Source organism: Sitophilus oryzae, unplaced genomic scaffold, assembly GCF_002938485.1.
Source record: "Sitophilus oryzae breed Bouriz unplaced genomic scaffold, Soryzae_2.0 scaffold_497_pilon_pilon, whole genome shotgun sequence".
In the NCBI taxonomy this organism is placed as follows: domain Eukaryota; kingdom Metazoa; phylum Arthropoda; class Insecta; order Coleoptera; family Curculionidae; genus Sitophilus; species Sitophilus oryzae.
Window position 1 is genome coordinate 1,423,386 of NW_022147081.1, and position 27,257 is coordinate 1,450,642.

General features: G+C 32.7%; 1 protein-coding gene across 1 annotated transcript; it reads right to left on the reverse strand.

Annotated features, from left to right (window-relative positions):
* Positions 1–6,874: 6,874 nt before the first annotated feature.
* On the reverse strand, positions 6,875–22,864 carry LOC115886799 (hexokinase type 2-like). Its single transcript, XM_030906090.1, has 4 exons — positions 21,689–22,864; positions 17,888–17,976; positions 12,808–12,985; positions 6,875–7,116 (listed from the first exon to the last, which is right to left on the reverse strand). Exons 1-4 carry the CDS (start codon positions 22,759–22,761, stop codon positions 6,975–6,977), a joined length of 1,482 nt encoding a protein of 493 aa, XP_030761950.1. The 5' UTR covers positions 22,762–22,864; the 3' UTR covers positions 6,875–6,974.
* Between the last annotated feature and the right edge of the window lie 4,393 nt (positions 22,865–27,257).

The following is a 27,257-nucleotide window of genomic DNA, read 5'->3' on the forward strand; positions in this document are numbered from 1 at the left end:
TTCGATCTTCAACAGAGCCACACTCACAGTATTTTTTGTTAAATTTGGATTTATATCAACCAAAAACTCATAATACAAAACTAAAGTGTCAAAACAAATGACAATGTCAAAAATGGATTTAAAAATTATTACGCAACTAAAAGTTTAATTGATATCAAATATAATATGTAACCTCGGGTAATTAATGTCAGTCATTATTAGTGAAAATAAAAATTTAAATTTTATGGTCTCATCACAATAATTTGATTATTAATTAAATTTTAAAAAATCGTATTAATTTAAAATAAGTATAAATTGAGAAATATTCAGATTTTTATTTTCCTACTGGTTTATTATTTTAGAAAGGGGTTTAAGAAAATTCTCGAAGATTTTCCCTAAGCCGAGAAAACAGTTTTTTGGCGCGGCTGGCTTAAATAGAGTGACATTTTATGCAAATTTTTAACTCTATTAAGTAGAGTATTTTGTGCTGAAAATACAGAAGATTAGAATGTTTGCATTTGTGTAATTTTTCGTTGATATACAGGGTGGTCCGAAGTATATTCCGGAAACTTCGGCAGCATATTCTGCAGATAAAAATAAGTAAAAAAGTTCGTATAAATATATGTTCTAAAATGCTTAGTAAATGCTTAGTTTCGGAGATACAGGGTGTGGAAGTTTCATTTTTATTTCGATTTTTTTCCAAATAACTTATAAAGTAACGTCAATATTTATATGAAAATTAGTGTCTGAGAATTTTTTGCGATGGGAAATTTGGTTTTGATGTCAATATGACTCCTATCTGTAGGGGGCGCTGTAAAAAATGTAAAATTGCCGCATTTATTTATTTATTTCTTGATATTGTCATTCGTTTTGACACTTTAGTTTTGTATTACGAGTTTTTGGTTTAAATAAATAGTGTTGTGATACTTTAAGCTTAAAAATGTTTACTAGCAGACCTGTCAGTCGAACATTGTTCTTTTTAGAACCTCTTATAGTGGGAAATGCACAAGATAGCTTAATAGCCGTAAAAAACTCATCCCAACTTTATTAGAATATTTTGAACGGGAAAGCGGTTGTAGTGGCCCTTTAAGTCCCTTCAGTGCTATTAAGAAGGTGAGTTTTGATGATGTAAATCGAGATGTAAATAATAACTGTTTATAGTATATTTATAATTAATTTATTTTTGTTTCCTAAAATATTTTGATTAAAAGAAAATATATGAAAGTGGGCAACGCTGTGCCGGTCAAGTGACTAAAAGTTTATTTGGTATAAACTGTAGGTATACAGTCCCTGGAAGCTGTAAAAAAAGAGGATTTTTTTTTGGAAATAGATTTGTCTGGAAATCTTATTACAGAAAGATTAAAAAAGTGTTTATTAAGTTGTATCTTATATTACAGAAAGATTAAACAAGAATTTATCCTACTTTAATCTTTCTGTAATTGATGTTAATTCTTGACAAGTTTTATGCCAATTTTTAATATGGCTTTAGATTACTCTATGAAAGTAATGAATAAAAAAATTTAACAAAAGATTATTTTGTTCAAATTAAAGGCAACGTTGCTAACTAACTAAAATTAGTTTTTAAGTCAGTCTACCCGATGCAATGCAAATTTCAAAATGTAGTTAGCATATTTTACATGCCCTACTTACCTTTATCTCTGGTAACAACATTTTAAAAAACTTCTTTTCTAGTCTAGGAAGGTAAATTCGTTCTTTTTTACACTTTTTTGTAGTAAATTCGTATCAGAATAAGGAAGTAAAATCAAGAGAAAATTCATTTTCTAAAAACCTTTTATATTTTTTTTATAATAAGAGTATACTAGGATATATGTTTACACTACAGAATTAATTTTGAATTTATAATTAATAATTTTTACTTTAAGCTTCAATCGGAAACTCAATATCAATGGAATAAATTATTGGTTTCAATTATACTTAAGAAGTTACGATCATTCAAAATTGTAACAGTCAAATTTCCTCGCAACGACCTCTGTGTGCTAGCTCATAAATTATCGCAAATAACTATTATTTTTGCATCATGTTTACTATAATTTTATTGTTAAATATTATTTTATTTAAATTTTACGATTATGCAACACCGAGATATTATAAGCTACAGCTCCACAATATTGTCACTGGATACGGCCGCCCAGCATTAGAATTTTTGTCGTCCTCTTTTTATCTTTGATATCACCTGTCCGTCATTTGTCACTGTCAGATAAAATCAGATGTTTTTGGATTTATTTATCCTTTGTTTTGGTTATTGAAATTTTATAATTACCAGATAAAATTTCGTAGTTAAATCGTTTATTTTTGATGTGGATCGCAGTGTGCAATTCGTTCATTTTAATTGGGGAATTTCTGAGTTAAGTTCGTTCATTGACCGGATATAGAATATGGCTGTGGAAAATATTCTAGAACATCATTTTTTATTTATATCTTTTTGTGAGTTGGACTAGTCGAGATATATAGTTCTCTATCTATACCCTGGAGGGAGATTTCCGGTTGAAATCTGATTTTGTGAAGGAAATCGAATCCTTGCATCACTTCTTGTGTACTCCCCGACTGAAGAGTATCGTCGTGAAGAACTGGCTGCCGTTTTGTGAAACATTCTCTGTTGGTAGTTAACAGGTCTTCCTAGAGAAGGATTAAGGCTTCCGAAACACATTTGGTCAGAGACGTGGTTGGATTTTGTTGATTTGTATAGACCGCCGACCAACTTCCATAAGGGATTAAATAGTCTAATTTTTCCGACCGATCGATATTCCGATTCCACGTGCCCAAGAAGTCCCCGAGAGTTTCAAGGTATGCTATAATTCTTCTGTCTATTCTAAGTCAATACTCAACTGATTTTTATTCGTATTGTTGACTGGTTTTCGACTTTTCTACGCCCACGTGGTGTAGCAAGATTAGTTGAGTGTTATCTTTCTTGAATCTTATTTGGTTGTTCGTAATTGTAGAGCAAGAAGACCGATCCAGACCTTAGCACAGAACAGTCCAGAATTCCATCCGTTCCTGTTGTCCGTGTAGAGGTACCCGTTGGACATCATAAACCCTCGTTGAGGTAAAGTTCAGATTTGATTAGTCCTTCTTTATTACCTTACAATTTTAGTTTAGGTTTAGATTTGCCATTTGTATTCCGCCCTTAGAGCATACTAAGTTTAAGTTGTGGGGGATGACGTCTTAGTTTTAGTATAGCTTAGACCATTTTCAATTTTCATTTATTCTTATCGATCTAAACTTTACTTCATTTCACAGACATTTCATCATTCTCTTTATACATTTAACCTTTTTGATATTTCAATAAGTTGCTTAAATATCTTTAGTGGTATTATTTACAGTCTGGTCTCATAGTTAAGTTAGAGTCACTTAAGTTCAAATAATTATAGTAAGATTTGAAGTTCATGGTAGTTGCACTCAACAGTTCGAGTTTAGTGTTCAAGTCTACTTAATAGTAACATCTTTTATGCCGAATTCATAGAGTATAATCTCGTGGCGCCCTTTTATTAACATCTTTGAAACCCGACCACCCGGCTGTTAAAATTAAAAAGCTAGTGGCCTCTATGCAACTCATCCCGATTAAGTTATTGAACTTCGAATTAGAAAAGGACTCGGCAAAATGTCTAAAAAATATTAAAATTAATATAATATCCTAGCTACAGCTTACGGTAGTCAGTTGTATCTATAGAGAAAACTTAATAATTAGCATACACAACAATCAACATTTTTTCTAACCACAATTTCTCTTGGAGATGATAATCAAAGGCCAAAATGGCACATGTATAGAGTGTCCAATGAACTTACTTTGATTCCAAAAATACGCCGTAGTTCTATGTCCGCGGAATATTGGGACACCCTGTATAGTAGGGTAGATTCAATAATTTGGAGGTGTTGGCTTTAGGCAGACAGTAATTTTACAGGAGGTCTTAGTTTTAAGCAGACATTTAAAATTACAAAAAATTTTTTTTCAAACGTCACAAAAGTATTAATTATAATAGGTATAATGTTTAATAAAATCATCTGATAACCTATTAAATTTCGTCAAATAAGCCAAAGATTTCACACAAAGCTATTAAGCTTCTTCACTCTTAGCTAGCGAAGTTTCTGAGAACTAAGTACATAAAGATTTCTCTTAGTAGAGTGCATCTCGAGGCTTCACTTTCAAACTCCTTAAAATTTCCGAACTAATACAGACAATCAAGTAGGTGTAAATAAATAATACGAACTTCCCGTAAAAGTTTGAATGAAAACAGTAGTAAAGGTTAAGCAAAGAGAATGTTGTTCTAGTTTTAAACAGCTCAGAAAATTTAATTGTGATAAGGACAGAATAAGAGATATGTACATCCTGCTTTAAAGTATTATGTTAATTTTTTTATAACGTCACAAAAGTATTAATTTTTGCGAAGTGATTGGCAATTTAAAGACGTCATTTTATTTAAAAAGTAGTAGACCTAGGCATAAAATTTACGCCTAGGCACAAAAGTACGAAAATATATTATTAAACTGACTGTGTGTTTCAAATTTAACGATAGCACCCATGGTTGCCCGATATATAATTATCAAAGTAATGGGGTAGTTAACCAGTGGACTGTTAACCAAAAAAATGTATCAAAAAATATAATTGCATTGGCTTTAATAATTCCTTATCGTAGGTAAGTATCTTTAATCTGTTCCTAATCCTATGACAGCGATCTTCATTTCAAAGCCATCGTTGACGCCGTTTTTTCTCGATCATACGGTATTACTCATACGTGTGTTTATTATTTTGAAAATATTTGTCATATTATTTCAATATACTTTTTATACCGGGTGTTGCATCGTCGGACAGGACATAGGAAAGCCCATGTAAATTTTAATGGGGTCAATTACTGGCTTCCCTAATTATTTTAGAGAATAATTCTATTTAGGTTTATTGAAGAGCACTAAAACCCACATTCAAAAGAATCACTTTAGATATTTTTGATTAGCTCGTTTACGCCGAGTTATCGCCGATTTCTTTTTAAATATTTCTCCTTTCTTATGGCCCTGTATTTACTTATGAGCACCAGTCAAGGTAAAAGATAACTGTCAAATGAAGTTGTCATTTCAGAAACTTACCTATTTAGTACTTTATTATTATTGAAAATTCATTTCTACATCGGAAATCTTAAAGATGTATTTATAAATACAAATTAATATGAATTAAAGTAAAATAAAGTAATCAATTACAAGGTTAATTATAGTATTATTACAATATTCAATAACTTATTAATTTAGGTACTATTAAATAGTTAGAACTTTAGGATTTAAGAAGATGTTCAAATATTCCTCCATCGACTGCTAGACAATAACCCAGGCGATCATAAAATTCTCTTCTTACATTCGCTAGTTGGTAAACTGAAATGCTATTGCATTCGGCAGAAATAGCATATTTTAACTCGTCTAGATTTGGGTATTTTTTATCCTTGTATATCCTGTTTTTTAAATGGCCCCAGAGAAAGAAATCATTTGGCGAAATATCAGGAGACCTTGCTGGCCAATTTACTGTAAGATTTAGGCCAATAACGTTTCCGTTAAAACTATTGTCTAAATATTCCCGAACAGCCAGGGTACTATGTGCCAGGCAGCCATCCATTTGGTACCAAACTTCCTGATTTTCCCTAGCGGCATCATATAAAGCAGGTAAAATATGATTTTCGAGTAGTTCCAAATAATATTCTGCATTTAAATTTCGCGTAAGTAATAATGGCCCGATAATATTGTGTCCGAATATCCCTGCCCAAACATTTACTTTCTGTGGATATTTTGTTTCGACAAACCTGTGTTGGTTTTCTTTGTTCCAATATCGATAATTTTGAACATTGGGTTCATTATTTAAGGGAAACGTGCATTCGTCAGTGAAACATATGGTTTTTAAAAATTCCCTATCCGTGTTTGCTCTTTCCATTATATCAAAACAAAACGCCTGCCGCCGTATTTCGTCCCCATCCGTAGCTCTTGGTGCTTTTCATATTTGAAGGAATAGTATTTATGTCGTTTCAAAATTCGAAACGCTGTAGTGTGATCTATTGCTATTTCATCCTCAAGTTAAGAAGCCAATAATTGACCCCATTAAAATTTACATGGGATTTCCTATGTCCCGCTCGACGATGCAACACCCGGTATAAACTTGAAACAAAAATTAAATCATATAACTATAAATCCTTTTTTTTAACTGTTTTAAAATACTACTTTGAAAAATAGCTATGATGAATGGGCAACACATAGAATCGCTAACCAGGGAAACATTAAAATATGTTTTGACTTTGTTTTGAAAAGTCAAAACATATTTTTTAATAAAATAATTTATTTAATGTCACTTTTTGTGCTTTCTGTTAGAAACCTTAGGGTTACCTTCTGTTAGTAACGTTAGAAACAAAATGGCATGCTCTATTAGAAGTAAAAATTACTTTTTGTGCCTCGCCTGTCAAGCGTACCACCTCGACACAAAATGTACCATTTTTACTCCTAATAAAACAATATATAGTAAACGCCACGAATATTTGGGAGTGACCATGGTCATCGTTCGTTACCATGTGAACTAATCTGTTCAAGGTCACATAAAACTTAATTCCAGTGCCGTGGTGTTTCAAGTCTTGTCAAAACATATATTTGGTTATAAATATAAACTGGAATGCCCCATTGGTCGCACTGCAAGCACACCAATGGACTGACGCACAAAAACGAATCAATCAAAGAAACGCGAACAGGTAGATGATTAGACCGGGCCTTTAAAAACCTACGTCTTGGGTAAAAATTTACGTTTTTAATGTAAAAATGATAGCGCGCGTGTCGATTCTAACTTCATCAAGCGACGAATCACTCCCAAACATTCGTGGCGTTTACTATACCTACTGTTATTAAAGAAAAATATACGTTGAATTTGAATATGAATTTTTAATTTTTAATTCTGATTGGTATGATTACAGTTGAATGTTTAAATAAATGTTCATAAAAGCACATAAAATTACTTATTATTATTTCCCTGTTTCAGCTTTTTTCCTGGCAGCTACAGCTGCTACCAAAGCAGCGCCTCTTCCACTTCCGTCCTCAGACAACATGATGTCAAAAGAAATTCCAGGTCGGACTAGTTCGCTCATTTTCTGGATCATAAGCCTCCTAAAATATCAATATTAATGGTTAAAACTTGAAACTTAACTTTATGTTTCTTTTCAGTGACTGTCTGAAACTGACATTAAAGTTTTTTGTCCATTTTTGCACAATATTCAGCTCTATTGTACAAGGTGTCCTGCATTTTTGAGTGTTTTACAAGGTTTCTCATTTATGAGCAGTTGTTAACGTCTACGTTAAAAAGTTAAATAATGCATTTTTACCTTGTTTATGAAAATAAGTATAATAGTATATTGTTTTATTAGTAGTAAAAATGATACATCTTGTGGCGACGCTGTTTGACGTTTGACGTACAGGCAAGATACAAAATGTCATTTTTACTCCGAATAGAACATGCTATTTTTTTCAAACGTCACAAATAATATTTAAACTTGATTTTCATGCATCCGTTATACGTTGATACGATGGTCCTACGGTGCTCTGATTGGTCATAACGTTTTCGCGCCACTTTTCATCCGTAAATATTTTACTGCAGCCCGTCAACGGATCCGTTCATACGATAACGGACGTTTTGACAAATTTAATCTAACCTTAATAAAAATATAAGTAAAATAGCAAACTCGTTATGGAAACGAAAATATCTTTGAATAAGATAACTAAGGAAGGAGCATAATGCTATCCATGTATTCACCCATGGTGGGCGGTAAAAGGACTCTAGGGTGGGGATTAGGGTGGGCCGAAAAAGCGTTTTTTTCAAAAATTTTGGATATTTGTTTTGGAATAGTGCGAAAAAGTTGCCTTTTGTTATTCCAATAAAAATGAGTATTATGAGTTTTTCAATTGTAAAACGTCTTCTGCCCCCTACCAGAACTTGAAAATGTCCGAAAATTTTAAAAATCAAATTTTGGTTTTCTGATTTGGAATACCTCTCAAAAATTTTCTTTTATTATTCCTAACAAGATATGTATTTACGTTTTTTTTATTACATTACGCCTTCTGCCCCCTACTCTTAATAAATCATAACATTTTAAACTAACCCCATGCGTAACTAAAATGCAAACTACCGAAAATACACTTCAACTACCTACACTTGCTAAAGTATGTGACAGATATGGATTATCAGACAGATCTGGCAGCAGCGGTAGCTACCGCTGTTTTACAAGATGTTGGGATTGTAACAAAAGACAGTTCAGTGCAAGTAATAGACAAAAATAAGTTAAGAAGAGCTAGAGAAAATGTTAGAAATAAACTTGAAGGTTCCTTAAAATATCAACCGATAAATGCAATTTACTTTGACGGTCGGAAAGACAAAACTTTGATTATTGAAAAAAAGGATGAGAGATCTCATAGAAAAACGTTAGTTGAAGAACTTTGGTACAAGAGCCAGGCTCAGAGTTTCTAGGGCATACAACGCCTTCTTCAGGATCAGCAAAAGACCTAGTTCGAAGTATAGTTGACTTCTTACAAAAAAATGACCATGAATTGTCAGGCTTACTAGCAGTGGGGTGTGATGGAACAGTAGTCAACACAGGATAAAAAAACGGGACCATTTCTCTACTTGAAGTGAAGCTAGGACGTCCTTTACAACGATTTATCTGCCAGCATCATGGAAATGAATTACCATTGCGACATCTTTTTTCAGCATATTGATGGCCGAACAACCGGCCCCAAGACGTTTGCAGGGTCAATGGGTAAGTTGTTAGTTCAATGTGTGTGAAAATTTAATAGTTATTCAATTTGAAGTTATTGACTGTAAATTACCCGAACTAGATTCTTGTGACTTAAGTACGGATCAGATGTATCTGTACAAAATTTGCCGTGCAATACCCTCTGGACAATTTAGCGAACCAAAATCCAGGAAAAATCAGTCATTCCCAATGGCTTACTTTGGCAAACCGACTATTACGGCTGTATATTGCCACCGAAAACCCCATTTCAAATCTCAACTCAAATTTAAAAGATTTGACAACTTTTATATTAAGAGTTTATGCGCCGATGTGGTTTATAATTAAATCGAACCCATCTTGTGAAAATGGTGCAAAACATGTTTGGCAAACCATTCAACTAACACGATATTTAAGGGATGATTTGCGAGCAATTATAGGTCCACTCATACAACGCAATGCCTTTTTTGCACACCCAGAAAACATGTTAATATGTATGATAAATGATAAGTGACCCCCGCCTCTACATTAGAGAGCTGGCAATGGGGAGGGAAGATCAAGGAGAAATTCGTCCATTTATAATACCGCAACTAAATCTGGATGCAGATGACTATACCAATTTAATAGACTGGCACAACATCACAAGAACTTCGCCCCCTCTACTTCGTAACGTAGAAGTTGAAAAATTAAAACAAATAATAAAAGAAATACAGAACAAAAATTTTGAGACTCCACATTATCCTTGTCACACCCAAGCGGTGGAAAAATGCGTGAAGTTGGTTACAGAAGCTTCGTTATCAGTAATTGGTTCCAAAAAGAGGGATGGATTTATAAAAACAAGATTGGAATCTCGTAAATTAATGCCCAACTTTGAAAGCAAAAAGGACTTTTTACAGTAAATTTATTTGTTATAATTTTTTTATTACCTTAAATAATGACGTTTCTTATTTGTTCTTCCTAATTTTTAAGCTAATAATTTAAAAGGTACAAATTATAACGTAGATAATACACCTTTTTCCATAAAAAAAATGAATTTTTATTTTCTCTTAAAGATTCCGATCCGGTAGGGGGCAGAAGAAGTAATGTAATAAAAAAACTGTAAATAAATATTTTTGTTGGAATCAGGTAAGAAAAATTTTGCGCTCTATTCCAAATCAAAATTTCATGAATAAATTTTTCAAAATTTTGGAAATTTTTGAGTTCTGGTAGGGGCTAGAAGACGCACTACAATTCAAAAACCGGTAATAAACATTTTTATTGGAATAACAAGACGCAACTTTTCCGCACTATTCCAAAGCAAATTTTCAAAATTCAAATTTTCGACCCACCCTAGTGGGAATCCTTGACAGTTCTGTTTGACGATTCATTTGACACATTTGAATTTGATTTGAAATTTTGTGGAATTGTCAGTCTTTACGGAGCTTATTTTTTTAAAGGTAGTAAATCGAGATGGAAATTGTGGCAGAACTTAAAATAACAGTGACACTATCGCGATTTTCGAAAAAGACTCTAAAATAGTTGGTTATGTAGCGTGCGGTAGATCTCGGCAAAAATTGAGTGAAATAATGGAACAACTTTTCGCTAGTAAGTGACTATATAATATACATACGTGTAATAAACCGATCATTTATGAAATTCACTTAAATTAACTAATGATTTAATTTTCTTGCATTTTTGCTTTTATTTACTACTTGTCAAAGATTAGATGTCAAAGAATTTAGATACGTCAATTTGACTTACCTGCTTCAGTAGCGTATCGGATGTTTATGGTTATAAATAATTATTATAACTTATATATTTTTATTAGAATTTTATATTTTTATAACAATTTTAATAACTACCAACATTTATTCACAACGTAAAATAAATAAAAAATTATAGAGTCTACCACACGTCTACCCTACATCATAGTTTTACATTTTTTAAATAAAATTAGAACGGCACTGATAAACCGGAATTTAAGTCCGCCATATTTGAGGCCCATCGCGGTGGACCTAAGATTTTTGATATGCTCCTTCCTTAGTCTTCTTATTCAAAGGAAAATATAAAATAACACCAACGTATATTCCATAAACGGGGGCATGAAAATGCAATAAATTTAAAAACTGCGTTATCTTCTAACCGACCAAAAGTCTTTAAATTCTACCAATAAAATTAATATCGTATCAACGTATGCATGAAAATCAAGCTTTAATCAATTTTAAACGTATTTAAAAGTAATACTTTGTTAAGTCATTATATATTGGTTACGTTCTATGGTTACGCTCGTTGAATTTGACACTTTATGTCAATATAATAATATATTTTCGTACTTTTATGTTTAGGCGTAAAAGCTGCTTTACTTTTATGCCTAGAGCCTAGGCGTTAAAATGACTTTTTTATATTGTCAATCACGTCGCAAAAATGAATACTTTTGTGACGTTTGGAAAAAGTATATTATTATGATTATTCTTTGTTGCCAGTAACCCAAGCAGCATTTGGACGTCGGGACAACGTTGTGTCACGCGATCAAACCTCGGGGCGCAACGTCGGCACAACCTCGTGCCAACCCTAGTCTGCACTAGTTTGGAGAATAATTTTTGGGTCGAAACGACGTTGGATACCGACGTTGGCTAGCAGCCTAATTTAGTACAAACTGCAACGTTGTTTAAAATCCTAATTCACAGAAATACAAAACTATAATAATATGGCGTTTAAGTCGCGTTTTTTCCTAAATTGAGATAATTATAGTAAAAATATTATTTTTATGATTTAGTTAGAGGCATATGCCAGATGGCAGTGAAGGAAAACAAAACAAAGGTATTTAAGTGTGGAGGATGTTTGAAGATCATAAATATTGAAACACTTTAACCGACTCTGTAACTCGTTACCCAAGGCAAAAAAGTTAAACACAAACAACTTCATTGATAAATGTATTGTTTCTACTTTGAAAAATACTAATGGGCTTTAAAATTAAACAAGTTTTAAAAAATTTCTTGAATTCTTTTGTCGTTTGAATGTTTTCGCGTGTTGTTTAGGGTCAAATATTTCAAGTTAATGTATTCAAAAAGCAGGAATTGCTATATTAGGAACGAAACATTTTCTTATTCAAAAACATAGCGGCTTTCACTTTGTTGTTTTGGAGATTAAGATGGAGTAGTTTGAGTAGTCGCATACCCTGGACTAATAAAGTCGCAGTTCAGCCTTAACAGATAGTATACTAGTCGCAAGATTGCCTAATTTAGTCATCCTAGAGTCTAGCTTATGCCGCCCTCTATATTCTAAATAAACGAGGGAGTGGATAAAGTATCGGTAATATGTCGATGTATATTTAAATTTAGTTTTATATGTACCTTTCTTATGTCCCATTTTAATTATTTTTTTTTTTTTATAAAAACAAAAACAGCACTGAACTGTCTGACTGAACAGAACAATGAAGTGAAAATTTAAGATTTAAGGTTATGGTTCAATACAGTCGCAAAAAGGTAGTGGCTCGGCGTCCTACCAACTTAAAAATAAGGAAATCTAAACAACGTTGGAATTAGTAAAACAGACGACGTTTGCATAACGTTGCAATAGGTCCTGAAAGTGACGTCGGAAAACTCTTTATTGCCCAACATTGTAACTACGTTGTCCGAATCACCTAAAGATCACTTAAGCAAGAAAGGTTACAAGACAACGTTTATTCGACGTCGCAGAAGCTTTTACTTTGTTGTAGAACTAGTTCAACGTCGGCACAACGTTACAACAACGTTTACATTTATTTTAATACCCAAGGTACGGAGCTAACTATTTTTTGTAACTAATCCAACGTTGTGTTTAGTAAACATGTGGTCGCAAGTCGTGAAAATGCTACTTGGGAATTAGCATATAGAAAAAAAATCGTGGGTATTTGGGAAAGCTCAAAAGAAACAAAAACATGTTTGGGTAAATCTGTGAAAGAAAATTATTGGACACGGTTTCTCATATACGAGCCTAATCATTGGAATATTGGAAAATACGATATAAGAGATATTTGGATAAGCTCCAAAATATTAACTTTTACAATACTAATTCCTTCTTAGTTTCATTTAGGAAAAAAAACAAATGGTGGTACCTAAAATGAGGATGGTGCTTATACACCGATCCGTCAACTCCAATAGTCACATTGGACTCTCCCATTCTATGCAAAAGTACCACCATGGCAGCAGATATGAGATGTGCAGATCTTCTAGATAAACACTCGCAAATGTATCGTACATTTATGCAGTCTTGTTCAGAGCCGTGAGATAAATCTGAAATATGAAAGGATGACGTACGATGTACAGGGTGGTCGAAATTGGTCTGTTTTAACAGAGAAACCCTATTTCCTGACTATATGGAGCAAAACCGACAGAGATGTCATGGGCTCGATTTCTGAGATATTTTTAATGACGTAAACCGCCTGTTGATATTTTCACTGCCAACTCAGATACGGGGTCTTTTTGAATTTTTTGCCATTTTGAAAATTGTCCATAACTTTTTTATTTCGCGGAATAATAAAATTCTGTAAAAACGTTCTTAAAGCACTTTTTTAAGCACAATCAAGAGGCGTAATTAGTTTTTTTCTATGTTTGTCCTTTTTGTCAGAAATAATAAAAAATATAATTTTTTAAATGGAAATCATAGTTGGCTATGAACTTAAAAAAACTGTGGCGTTTAACCCTTTCCAACGATATAAAGTTATGAGTATCTATTTCTAAGAATGAGAGAAATATTAGGTTTTTTATTTTTATATCGAAGCGGGCCTAGATTTTGTGTTGACCTATTTGCCTAGTTATTTTTATCACACTTTATATACTATATTATTATTTATCTGCATAATTAAAGGCTTTTGAAAAAGTAAATTAACATTCTATATTAGCATTAGTAATTACAATTGAAATCGATACAATAAACAATGAACAAAACTAAAAAACGTATGTTTTGAGTGACAAATATGGTTTTCTTAAAAAAGCCATCAAAGATGTTCTTTAAAAATATGGTTCTTCCCTTATATATAAGGTCTTTTAATTTCCCCCATAAAAAAGTCCAAAGGGGTTAGTTAAATCACAGGACCTAGCAGGCCAATATATGGGGCCCCTTTTTCCAATCCAATACTCTCTAAATTCCCCATTTAATTTGTTCAGTTATAACCCTGGCGTTTTAATTATAATTGGTTATACTAATATAGAATGTTAATTTACCTTTTCAAAAGGCTTTAATTATGCAGATAAATAAAAATATAGAATATTAAATTGTGACAAAAAATAATTAGGCAACTAGGTCAACACAGAATCAAAGCCCGCTTCGATACAAAGATAAAAAAAACCTAATATTTCTCTCATTCTTAGAAATAAATACACATAACTTTATATCGTTGGAAAGGGTTAAATGCCAGCATTTTTTTAAGTTCATAGCCAACTATGATTTCCATTTAAAAAATTATATTTTTTATCATTTCTGACAAAAAGAGCAAGCATAGAAAAAAACTGACCACGCCACTGAATTGTGCTTAATTAAGTGCCTTAAGAACGTTTTTACAGAATTTTATTATTCCGCGAAATACAAAAGTTATGGGCAACTTTTCAAATGGTAAAAAATTCAAAAAGTCCCCGTTGGCAGTGAAAATATCAACAGGCGGTTTGCGCCAGTAAACATGTCTCTGAAATCGAGCCCATGACATCTATGTCGGTTTTGCTCTATCTAGTCAGGAAATAGGTTTTCTCTGTTAAAACAGACCAATTTCGACCACCCTGTACACAACGTATTTACAATATACACAATGAAAATTGTCCTTATTGGCTTGTCGTGATTAAATTCGTAATATTTAAATAGATTTTATTTCGAATATTTTTCCAGTAAATAAGGACACGAAAAGGCCCAACTCTCGGCGTAACCGCGACCATGACTTTTTAGGTGGATTGTGTACCTTTTGGGGAGTATTTTAAATTATAAAATTGTAACCCCAAAATTCACCGAAAAATCAATTTTTCTAAATATTTCTAGTATCATTGATTGATAGGACATATTGTTTAATAACTCCGCTAAAATTTTATATTTTTTGATGATTCAAAGTTCATTTAGTTTATTAAGAGACACTGCCCTGTTAAAAACCCTGTGACAATACGAAAATTGTTCTTCATTAAACGAATGAAAATCTGATGTTTCTCCGTCGTAAGTCCTGAGAAATTTCTTGGAGAATTCCACTTCCAAGACACTTGGAAAATTCCCATTCCGGGTTACGGATGGTTCTTGAGTTCCGCTTTAAGTTGGTTGACACTTAGGAAGCAGAACGGTTTAAAGATTCAAATGAAATTTCTCCATATCATTTGAATCTCTAAAAACACTTAGAAGAAACACACACAAAACCCGTACTGTAAACTCTTGTCAAATAAATAAAATTATAATATCAGGTGAAATACTTACAAAAAACTGCATTTAGCTGTTATTTTTAATTACTTTGTAATCTTGTGACACCCTGTATATTTTATTTTAAGAAATTCTATATTATTTTGAAAAAACAAATTCTATTTTATTTAAAAGTAAATAAGATAGATATTTAATTTTAACACTCGGTAATTGTAAATTCATATGTATTTAGTATCTAAGACAATTTTTTAAACTTTTGTTAATACTAGTAATAATCAGTTAGTTTTATTGGAAATTATCAGAAAGTAAAAAAGGCTTTAGCATATCGTCGTGCTTTATTTAACTAGAACATCATTTGGATGTTTTTGTCTTGAAAAAGATTTCCGAACTGACACTATTGGTGTATTCATCAGCTGCCCATCCGCGGAAAGGTCCAGCCTTATTCGGACTTGGCCTTGAGGCCGGGCCTTTCTGTGTATGGGCAGCTATTAATTTTTTAAACTCAGTGCCTTTCGATGGAGTTTCAGTTAAGGTTTCAACAATTACAGCAGCATCCTTACTCCCACTATCCCTAAAGTTCATAGTACTTGTAAAACCCAATTCTTCTTTTGAATGCTCTTTAATTACCATTTAACGAGTCTTTTGTTTCGTTTTTATACTATTCGATTGAAACCTCGAGCTCCCTGAGACCTCGAGTTAACCTCGAACTCCCTGTGACTGTGACTACCTGTGTTATTGTATAGAAATACAAATATACGAGCAAAAAATAATTCACCCATTTTTATAACAATTGGAATGTCTACTATAGTCTGTAAAACGAATAATTTTGGATTTGAGAGTTCCCGCGGGCTTTTCTAGTGTTAATTTTATTAGGTTAGCAACTTGCGGCCATGCTGACGCAATGCCGTCTCTAACAGAACAGCCTCGGAGCGAGATTTATGACGTCACGCTAGTTAGATACTACGGATTAATAAATATGTTGTAGAATACATGGAAAACATAATTATTCTTCGTATCTTTGGTTTGTATTTTAAAAATGATATAGTTTACATGAAATATACATAATATACAGTTAATAAATACAATATATATACCTATTTATAGTAATAAATATGGCTGAAATCGTACTCCATAATCAATATAGATAGTTTTAGTGTTAAGAATAATAATTTAAAAAAATATGTGGTCATCTCTTGACAATTTTATATTAGTTTATTAATTGCAGTAAACATTATGTGGTGTATGGTGTGAATATTTGATATGTAATTTTTTTGATTATATTCGACACTATTTTTTTCATATATAGATGAAGGCTATAATGTTAGCCGAAACGTTGTTTTAAACCAAATAAAAATAATGAAAAACAAAATGAAAACTTAATCAGCGTTTTTCCCGAACCTAAATCCCAAGAAAATCAAAAATGTTAGAATAATTTTACATATAAAATGACAGCGATATTGTATTATTTGCAAATATAATTTTTCGAACATTGATACTTGCAAAAGCAAAATATACATATAAATTTTGTGAATGCAAATAATAATACATCACTATTAGTAGATATCGAATGGTTTTTGTTAAATTAGATCGATTTTCAAACCCCAAAATTTAAAATATATTTTGCATTTTAGCCATTATCTTATGTACCACCTATTCATTATTTGTATATTGTAAAACATTTGCTGCATTTGTATGGTTCATAGTTTATTTACCAAAGTTTTTGGTAATTTATAGTACTAAATTTTATCAAATTTATTACTATAAATAGGTATATATTATATTGTATTTTTTTTGTTTCGTTTCTTTGACCTGTATACTATATATTTTTTGTTTTTACTCTTGGCTTTAGGTCGTTGGGTTGCAAAGATATTTCTAGATTTTGTTCATTATTTTATTTTATGGCCAAAATATCATTCATAAAATAAAATAATGAACAAAATGATGTCATAAAATAAAATAATGAACACAATCTAGAAACATCTTTGCAACCCCAACGACCTAAAGCCAAGGGTAAAAACAAAAAATATATTATATTGTATTTATTAACTGTATATTATGTATATTTCATGTAAACTATATCATTTTTAAAATACAAACCAAAAATACGAGGAATAATTATGTTTTCCATGTATCCTACAACATATTTATTAATCCGTAGTATCTAACTAGCGTGACGTCATAAATCTCGCTCCGTGGCTGTTCTATTAGAAACGGAATTGGTCTGATATTTAGAAATGTCAAAAGCTGATGACATTTTTCTTTTGTGAATTGTGACATTTCGTACTGATTTTTGCGAGAAGAGGAAGAACTGTCACTTGTTTTATTATTTTCCTTTTCTATTTCACGAAAGTAAAAAGAGTTACCTATCTGATTCGTTCAGGCACTCAATTTAAAGAATATCAGTAACTTTTTTGACAGAGGGATTTTATATATGCCATGTTGGTAAAAAATAACGGTCAAAATTCAAAGTTATTCTTTTTATAGACTATTTATTTGGTTTATTTCTAACAAAACGGTTTTGTCCCCTCTAGATTTATCATCCGCCGCACTTCGTTGTGTCAAACTCGCCCGTCAAACGCAAAAATAACTGTCACTGTCTAAAATCTTTAGCGCGAACTTCAACTCGATCCGTAGATGACGTGAAAAAACTTACATTATAGGAAGTATAGGGATCGAACTATCCTTATCTTTATAATATCCTTGAATCGGGCCTATGTTTCTTACGTGGGGAATCTTCTCAAAATGACACGTTTTTTGAAACGTATAAGATAAGGAAACTATGATAACTAAAAAAATTAATCGCTTACCTAATTCACGAAGAATGTCTCTCAACCTTGTATACTGTCTGGGCTGGTCCGACTCGATGTCTGATACGAAGGCGCAGGAAAATCGATCTCTGAAATAACAAACGTGAATAATTAACAATTTTATGACAAGCACAATACGTTTATTTAAATTTCGAAGCACTACGTGATTCCAAATGCCCCCGTAAAAACGATTATTAATTAAAATTGCACCAATTTCACAGTTTCGATGATTAAATCCTTTGACAGCATACACAATCATATTAATATTGAAAATACGGTTTCGATATACATTTATAATGAGGAGGATAACTTCGTCAGTGTCAAATTGTAATTATAGTATATTGTTTTATTAGGAGTAAAAATTATCCTTTCTGTTGCGAGGCTGCACGTTTGACACATTACAGGCGCGGCACAAAAAGTAATTTATACTCCGAATAGAACATGCTATTATTTTTTCAAATGTCACAAATAATTTTTTAAACAATTTTAAACGTTCCAAATAAGGTTTAAAAGTAATACTTTGTAGGTAATTATATATCGATAAACTATGGTTAGGCTCGTTGAATTTGACATTTTATGTCAGTTTAATAATATATTTTCGTACTTTTCTGCCAAGGCCGTTAAAATTATATTTTCATAAATATTGCCAATCACGCCACAAAAATTATTATTATTCTGACGTTTCAAAAATTAGTACCGTATGATCGAATAAAAACGGCGTCTACGATGGTTATGAAATGAAAATCGCTGTCATTTTATATGTAAAATTATATAGAAAATGTCATCGATCGTCATTTCCAAGCCAACTGGACGCCGTTTTTTTTTCGATCATACGGTATATTGTTTTATTAGGAGTCAAAATTACACTCTTTGTGGCGAGGCTGTACGTTTGACATACAGCCACAAAACATCCCCCTTTAGAACTTTTTCTTTAATGGCCATAAGCGGGAGTAAAAGATCAACCGCCCGAACAAACACTAGAGGCGCCACCGGTCATCAAATGGTATAAAAATTGCGAAAATTTAATCATCTAATTTTGACACAAGGGGTCGCGCTTAACTTTATCAATTTTAATTCAATATTCATTGTTTTCAAACTATATTATTCGACTTTGTTGTATTTTATGAATGTATAAATGTTTTCTTAAGTATAAAGTTGCATTAAAGTTTTTTTTTTAAATTAAAAAAAAAATAAATTATATTACATACATATTGAAGACTCAAATATTATGACATATATGTCAATTGCCGTCTAAAATGTCATCTTGATAAAAAGTTAGTTATCGTCAAAAGTAGTTAAAATCACGTTAAAATATTAAAATTTACGAGTTATAATTAGATATTTTATATTATTTCAACAACAAATACATAATAGTACAGCGTAATGTTGATATGCAGGTCCAAAACAAAAAGTGCCGTTATATTTTTCAGTTTTCGTTGTCAGCCGTGGAAGTTTCAGTGATTTTAGTGTTGTTGGATATTTTTCTTTGTGAAATAGAAATATTGCGTTTGGATTGCAAAACTAAAAGTGGAAGTTTTATTGCAATGTAAGTAAGCGTTTGTAAAATCGCTTATTTCTGGGGCTTACTCAACCGGGTCTCGCAATGCAAATTCACCTCAAATATCCATTTAGTTGGTCAATGGCAAGCACTCTCTCATTGTACATGAAAATAACAAAACAAACATTTACTGATCTGGATAAAATTGATAGTTAAATAGTAAGACTCACCCGTCCCCTAGCCACTGATATATTCTATTCAATATATCCCATTCCATATTTTCCATCTAATTCAAATATCATTCGGATCTATTGGTTAATAATCTTCAACAACTAGCTAGTATCACCTGAAATAGTATAGGGGCTTCCTCCGGACGCAACTCTGCCGCTAAACAGATTCGCATCCCAATCGAATACGCTAATTAGGGTACCTCACTAGTCTTTCTACCCCAACGCCGCATCGTGTCAATCGAGAAGACAAGGGAGACCTCAAACTCTCAAGACCAACCTCAAAGGAAAGACGTCACCAGAGGTTTTCTTCCGGTCAAACGACCCGTTGCCTTACAGTACATGCAACGTTTATAGCCAAAAGACTCTCAACCCCCAAATATCAGCTCTATGACAAAACACAACACAACAGCCGGCTGGCCAGTCTACTACTGAACCGCCGCGCGCCGTAGGCAAGCTAAGCCTCCTCTTACATCACAATTTTACCGGATCGTAAATGTTTACATTACTTGCTAATGAATCATACTATTTTCTCTAATCTACTTTAAAATAGAGTGTTTTAGCATTACTAGATAAATAAATAGAGAGTTTCCGAATTATAAAACCATTATTATAACCAACTTATTTTCCGAGTTTTACATGTTTGTCCATTTTATATTTTACTTTTTTCATACCTACGACAACATATTATATTGAAATAACGACATATATTGAAATTTTATAATTCGTTTTATTTAAAAAAATGTTAGAAAAGAAGCTTGTAATCCTGTAATTGACATAATTGTTATGTAATATATTCCATTTAAATGTAATATACTACTTTTCAATCAAAAAAATGTAAATTTAAAAAATATATTGAAAATATATACAGGCATTAATTGAAATTTTTTGAGTGCGAACAAACACGAGAGGCGCTTTATTATTTACTTTCATTTCTTAACATGACAGACGAAGTTCTAAAGGGGGATGTTTTGTGCATACAGCCGAGACACAAAAAGTCATTTTTACTCCGAATATAACAAGCTACTTTTTTTAAACGCCACAAATAAAGCTTGATTTTCATGCATCCGTTATCCGACGATACGATGATACGATATTAATTTTATTGGTTGAATTTAAAGATTTCGATTGGTTAGAAACGGTTAACCAATCGAAGCCTTTCAATTCAACCAATAAAATTAATATCGTATCATCGTATCGTCGGACAATGGATGTATGAAAATCAAGCTTAATTCTGTAAACAATTTCAACCGTTCCAAATAGTATAAAAATATTTAAAAGTCATACCATGTTTGTAATTATATATCGAGAAACTACGGTTACGTTCGTTAAGTTTGACACTATCTCAGTTTAATAATATATTTTTTTCCATAGCAACTGTTAAAATTATCTACTACTATCTATCAAAAATAGTAGATAAAATAATACTTTAACCGCAAAGGTAGATTAAATGATACTTTAACAGCGAGGATAGGTTAAAAACTTTATTTCTTCTCGCACTTTTTTTAATTGCTTCCATTTTTGAAAATTTTAGTATTCCTTTTCATAAGTAATTCGGGATTTAAATGAAAGTAGTTTGGATATGGCGTTTGTCGCCACAGCCTGAATATCTATTGGTAATTTACTTATTTTGTTTTGAGCCATTTCTGGCTCCAATTCAATCAGCAATCGACACGGAAGAGATTTAAAAACTATTGACTCATAACTGACAACTGAAGAGACAGCTTTATTTATTTGTCAAATTACATAGAAACCAACGCCAACCCAGCACAATATTTTTTCTACTCGTACCTATATTTCTGAATATTTTTTAAAACGTAACTCGCTGTGGAAAAAAATATTGTTTTATACACGACGATCAAATTGCATTATCGTCTTGTATAAAAAAAATAACTATTTGCCCTTTTATGCTTAGGCGTAAAAGTGCTTTACTTTTATCCCTAGGCGTTAAAATGACTTTGTTATATTGTCAGTCACGTCTCAAAAATTAATACTCTTTTGACGTTTGAAAAAAAAAATTTTTATACAATATTTCTAGATTTTTTTTTCTAGAAAATACCTGGTATGAATACTTACTGTTCCTTTAAAGCATCAGAAGCTTTTCCTCCAAACATCAGACCTTTTTCCGTAAATTGAACTATATATCTCCTAACCATTTCTCCCATGTACATTCCCGATATCATTTTTTCATGCTGCTGTCTTCCTCTGTTTATCGAAAGATCATCGATAGTCCTGTCCACCTCAGTCCTAACAAAGTCCAGACATCCGTCATCGCCGAAAGCACCCATTTCCAAATTGATGATGACGTTTCCAGATCCCATATCCGCCTCGTCGAACAACTCTGCATTTTTTTGCTTCTCCACGTAGCAGCCGTTGTTTCCCGTGCCCACGATCAACCCTATACGACAATTGGGGTTCTTCCAAGCGCACGACATCAAGGTACCCGTGGTATCATTCAAAACAGCGCAGACATCGATTTTCACGTCATCCCTCCTATCGATGGCCTGGTTTAGAAGTTCGACTACATCCTTACCTATAACGTCTGGACAGTTAAATCCTTTGGTCCATCTTTCCAGGATCCCTACGCATAGACCTCTCTGTTCCAAGGGAAAGCTGAAGGTGAAGCCTAAAGGCAGGACTTCGTGTTGTATCTTATGCTCGTGGACAAAATCCGCCAGGCACTCGGCTATGTGGTCGAATAAAACAGCTCCTGGACCCACCATGATATTCTGGGGCACGGCGTATATCTTGGACTTCATGTCGCACTTTCCCGCGTCCAGTTCCACGAGCAGGACCCTGAAATTAGTTCCGCCCAAGTCGAGAGCTAAAAATTTACCTACTTCCGTGCCGTTGGGTAAGTCTTGGACGTATGTGGGGAAACATTTGACGATTGCTTCTTTGTGGGTGGCCTTTTTCAGGCCTCTTTCTATGTTGTCCTGGAAGAGTTGCATGACTTTTTGTATTTTGGCGTCGTCCATCCAGGTTTCCTTCATGCCTTCGAATACTTCCGGGGTGATTCTAGGATCGTACCAGGTTCTTACTCCGCCCGGTCCAATGTGGACTGGTTCGGCCATCTCGGCGGTCTTTCCATCACCCGGCTGGATACTACCGCCTCCTGGAGGGTTGCATTTTTTGCTTTTACACGACATATTTTTTTTAGAATTTGGTCAACAGAAACTAAAAAATTTTGAAAGTATTACAGTAAATTTAGAAACATAACTTTGACACGTAATGAAATAGAATGACAGTTACCGTCAGGCAACAATTTCTTACCTTTTAAATTGTTTTTTCACCTTGATAATAATATAATGGAAAATAAATTTCTTGCAGTTTTTAAGTATATAATAAAATTATATAAGAGTTTCTTGCCTTGAACTGCTAATATAGAAATTAATTCCAAGCTGTGTCGAACACAGCTTGGAATTAATTTATATATTAGCAGTTCAAGGCAAGAAACTCTTATATAATTTTATTATACTTGATAATAATGTTTTCTGCTCACTAGTATAGTCTAATATCCCCCCATAGTCCAAGAGCTGGGAGTAAAATAAACTGCCTCATAAGTTACCAGGGGTTTGATGCTGGAATTATCAAAATCAATCAACCTTGCGATATACAGTGTTCAATTTTGGTTGAAATCATACAGTACCTCCGTTATTAGTGAAGATAGAAGCATGCGGTTTGCACAAACGGAAGATACTGTAAACAAAATTTTCATTGCTCCCTTATGCTTCGTGCTATAAAAATTTTGTTTACCACTGTATACCGGGTGAGTCTCAAAAGTGGCTCACCCCCTATAACTTTTTTATTTTTTCAGATAAAAAAACGAGATTTGGTATGTTAGTATGTGACATAAATTAGGATTGATTGGTGTATTCAATTGTTTTTCGTCACTTCCTGTTTTACTAGAAATGACTACAACTTTTGATTTTTAAATGGCACCCTCGGTATTTTTTTACTTTATTCGATAGAAAATGTCATTCTGACTATGATATATCATATGTCAACTTTTGACATTCTTCTTAATTAAAAATTGTATTTTAAAACTCAATTGGGAGTGCCATGGTTATGTTAAAAATACTAATTCTTTATCAAGGAGCCTTGGAAAAATAGATTTGATCGTCTAATGTTTTTAGTGTCTTGTCCTGGCCAGTTGGAAAATTCTCAAATCGTATTTTTAATCATAACTCAATTTTTTTCAAATGCAACGAGGGTGGCTCATTAGCATATTTGGAAAAGGCATTTTTTACGAATAATTTGATACCACACACTTGGTATTTCAAGTCAAATTTTCGTTACGAACCGCAAATTATAATTTCAAATAACCATATGCGAAAATGTCAAAAGTTGACATATGATGTGTCATTCTATTCAGAGTGACGTTTTCTATCGAATAAAGTAAAAAAAATACTGGTGATGCCATTTAAAAATCAAAAGTTGTGGTCATTTCCGGTGAAACCGGAAAAGACCGAAAGTAATTGAATACGTCAATCAATCCTAATTTATGTCATATACTAACATACCAAATCTCGTTTTTTTAACTAAAAAAATAGAAAAGTTATAGGGGTGAGCCACTTTTGAGACGCACCCGGTATATATACCACCCTGTATATCGTAACGATGACCGCAAAGACTCGGCAGACGAGCGGTTTTATACTAAGTAATGCTACGCAATACTATTGCAATTCCAGTATCAAACCTCTGATAACTTATGAGGTAGTTCATTTTACTCCCAGCTCTTGGACTATTATTTTACTCTTCTGTCAAATTTAAACTAAAGTAATTGGACTAAGAATAACAAACTGGAATTTTACTGGAATCAAACTCAATTTTACTCGCAAAAATGATTGATAATTTTATTAGACCGATTTTTTCTTTGATTTTTTTCTGATTATCCGTTTGAAAATAAATGATAAAAAAAGCATAAAGCCTTGCTGGCCCCCAGTTTTAACGTCCAAAAGATTTCCCCATCGATGGAAAATTCATTTCGGTTTATTAATTTCTTTGAATACGTGTCGCCGAGCTGTCCCAAAAATCTGATTTATGAAGATCATTAATTTCGCATTTCGTGCGGAGAGAAGCTTTTGCTAAATTTAAATTATTTTATATTTTTCGACTTTGCGAAAGATGATATCATCTTTGACAGTTCCAGACGGTAAGATTAATTTATTTTCAAAAAATTACAATCTAGAAATAAGAAAGAAATGAGCAACTCTTACCTGAAAATTTTTTTAAGATACGCAAGTATTTTACAAATCTAGTGAAGAATAAATATTAAAAAAATTGGCGCCGGGAGGCACGTATAGCCGCCCATACTAAAATATGTTAATATCTCGAAAACTGCGACTTTGAATGATTTTGATGTTATTACAAATTTTGTTGCAAATATTATTCCTAATCTTAATTTGAAAACCGCGTTTCCTAGCTACTGTAATTTTGGAGTTACGATTTTTTTAAATTTTTAATTCGTAATTTAACAAAACTACTGGAAACCACTCTAAATACCAGTTGTTGGTTAGGGTCAAATTTTTTTCTCTTTTTAAATAAATTTAAGCATTAACATTATTAGGAATTTGCATAAAGGTATGTATTTTGGGTGGTATTCCACAACATTTGCAGGCTATTGAGGAAACAGAAAATGTACAGATTACAGAAATAAATAACATTTGTTTTAAAACTGTCACTTTTTTAAACATTTTTGAATGAATCATTGTCTACCACATTCAAATATAGAGGTCAAACCACAAATAATACTGATTTCTGTTAATATTCTAATTCAGTTTTATCCTACACCAATTTTGTTTCTTTTTGCTATAAAATAGAACAATTCTGGGTAAAATTTTCATACAATGAAGGTAGGAACGAAATAAATCCGAGAAGCGAGCTTGAGTAAATTTTGACATATTTGAAAACTTCTCCGGAACAAACGCGGTTTGTTCAATGGCCTTCGATAAAAATGGAAACCAAATTAAACTCGGTTGTGCCTCATTTTCTCTCGCCAGCGCTCGCTGAAAGATTTGTTTGCACGGTTTTTGCACCCCCCCCCTTCCCTTACGCCCTTCCACAGTTCGTATATTCCACCGCAAATCGATTCAACGAAGGGGTGGTAGCGACACTGAATCGTAATTCCTCCCAGCATCCCTCCAAATTAGGTGTCGGAATGTAGCGATTCGATGATCTACGCGGGGGAGCATAATGGGGGACACGGCAGGATACGGCGTGTTATGGAGAGTTAAACGATAACAAATAACAGTATTTTTTATTTCGTAAAGGGGTAGGTACTATGTTTACAAATTGCGTGCTTTAACTTGGATTTGCTTACAGATATACTAAAGGCTGGCAAAGGTTAGTCTTGGGTCGAGATTCCGTATGTAAGAAGAATACAATGCGTTTATAATGTACTGAACAAAGAGAGGACAGTAAACACGTTGCCAAACGTATGAAATAAACCGAGAAACTGTGCACATCGCTAAGAGACGTGGAAGGGGATATAGCAGATTTGTCGCAGTTGACAGGTCGACAAAATCAATAATCAATACCTCTGTCAGTACTTAAAGTTCTAGGGAAAGGTGTACGTCATGCGTTCAGCTTCACGATTTAATTACGTCTCGTGATTCTTAATTTGTTTTTTATTGTTGTTGTAATTTCCCTTTAGCTTGAATTTTTTTAAGTGCAAGCTAGAAACACTTGCATTTTTGGTAAATATAAGTGGAATTGAGTGGGTGTTCGATAGTGGTCGCGCTATTAGAACTCTGAAGTCAAAAATCGATATCTCGAAATCTATTAGAAATAATAGATTGTAGTTTTTTCAAGAACTTTGTTAATATTTCTGTTGTATTTTCTTTGTAGACAGTATGTGAAAATCTTTTTATCAATAAAAAAATTACAAGATTGCAGAAAATTCTTATGCTCTAAAAGTGAATGGATGGATTGTTTACAATTTTTGAATGGAAAAAACAACCTTATCGAATTTTTCTTATGTAAACATACTGTAAAATATCCGATCTTGAAAATAAAAAAAAGTTTCAATATCTAAAGTGGTTCTTCAGTTATGGCTTGTAATGTGTTAAAAAGTTGAGTTTTTAAATTATCGCGATTACTGACGTTTTCTCGTTATAAAAAAAATGACACCTTAACGATATCCTTATAATTCCATTTCAGATGCTCAGAAACATGTCTAATGATTTTATCTAGTTGTCTTGAAAAAAAAGTCTTTTAAAAATAAGCGGTTTGCGATCGTGATTTTACTTTACTTATAGGGAAAGACGTACCGACAACACCGCAACAGCACATCGTCACATTTCTCTCACTCCGACTTAATAAGATCCCTATGCGATTTACTTCCACACATGTAAATGCCGACCCAAAAGTAACAGTTGCCAGCACGGTATAATTCAATGTATAATTAGTCCCGGTCAATTTTTTTACCGTCCACTGTTTTGTGGTTATTTTTGTAATTGCTCTAGCAGCACCACAAAAGTATCCTAACTACAGTACACAGATCATTTTAAACTTATAGCTAGAATAAATTGATTTGAAAAAAGATATTCGTGGAGGAAGTGAAGGTATTTTGGAATAGTAGTTGAAAAATTGCAAAAAGTTTAAATGTTGATTATTTTGAATAAAATTAATAGCGTGCCTTAGC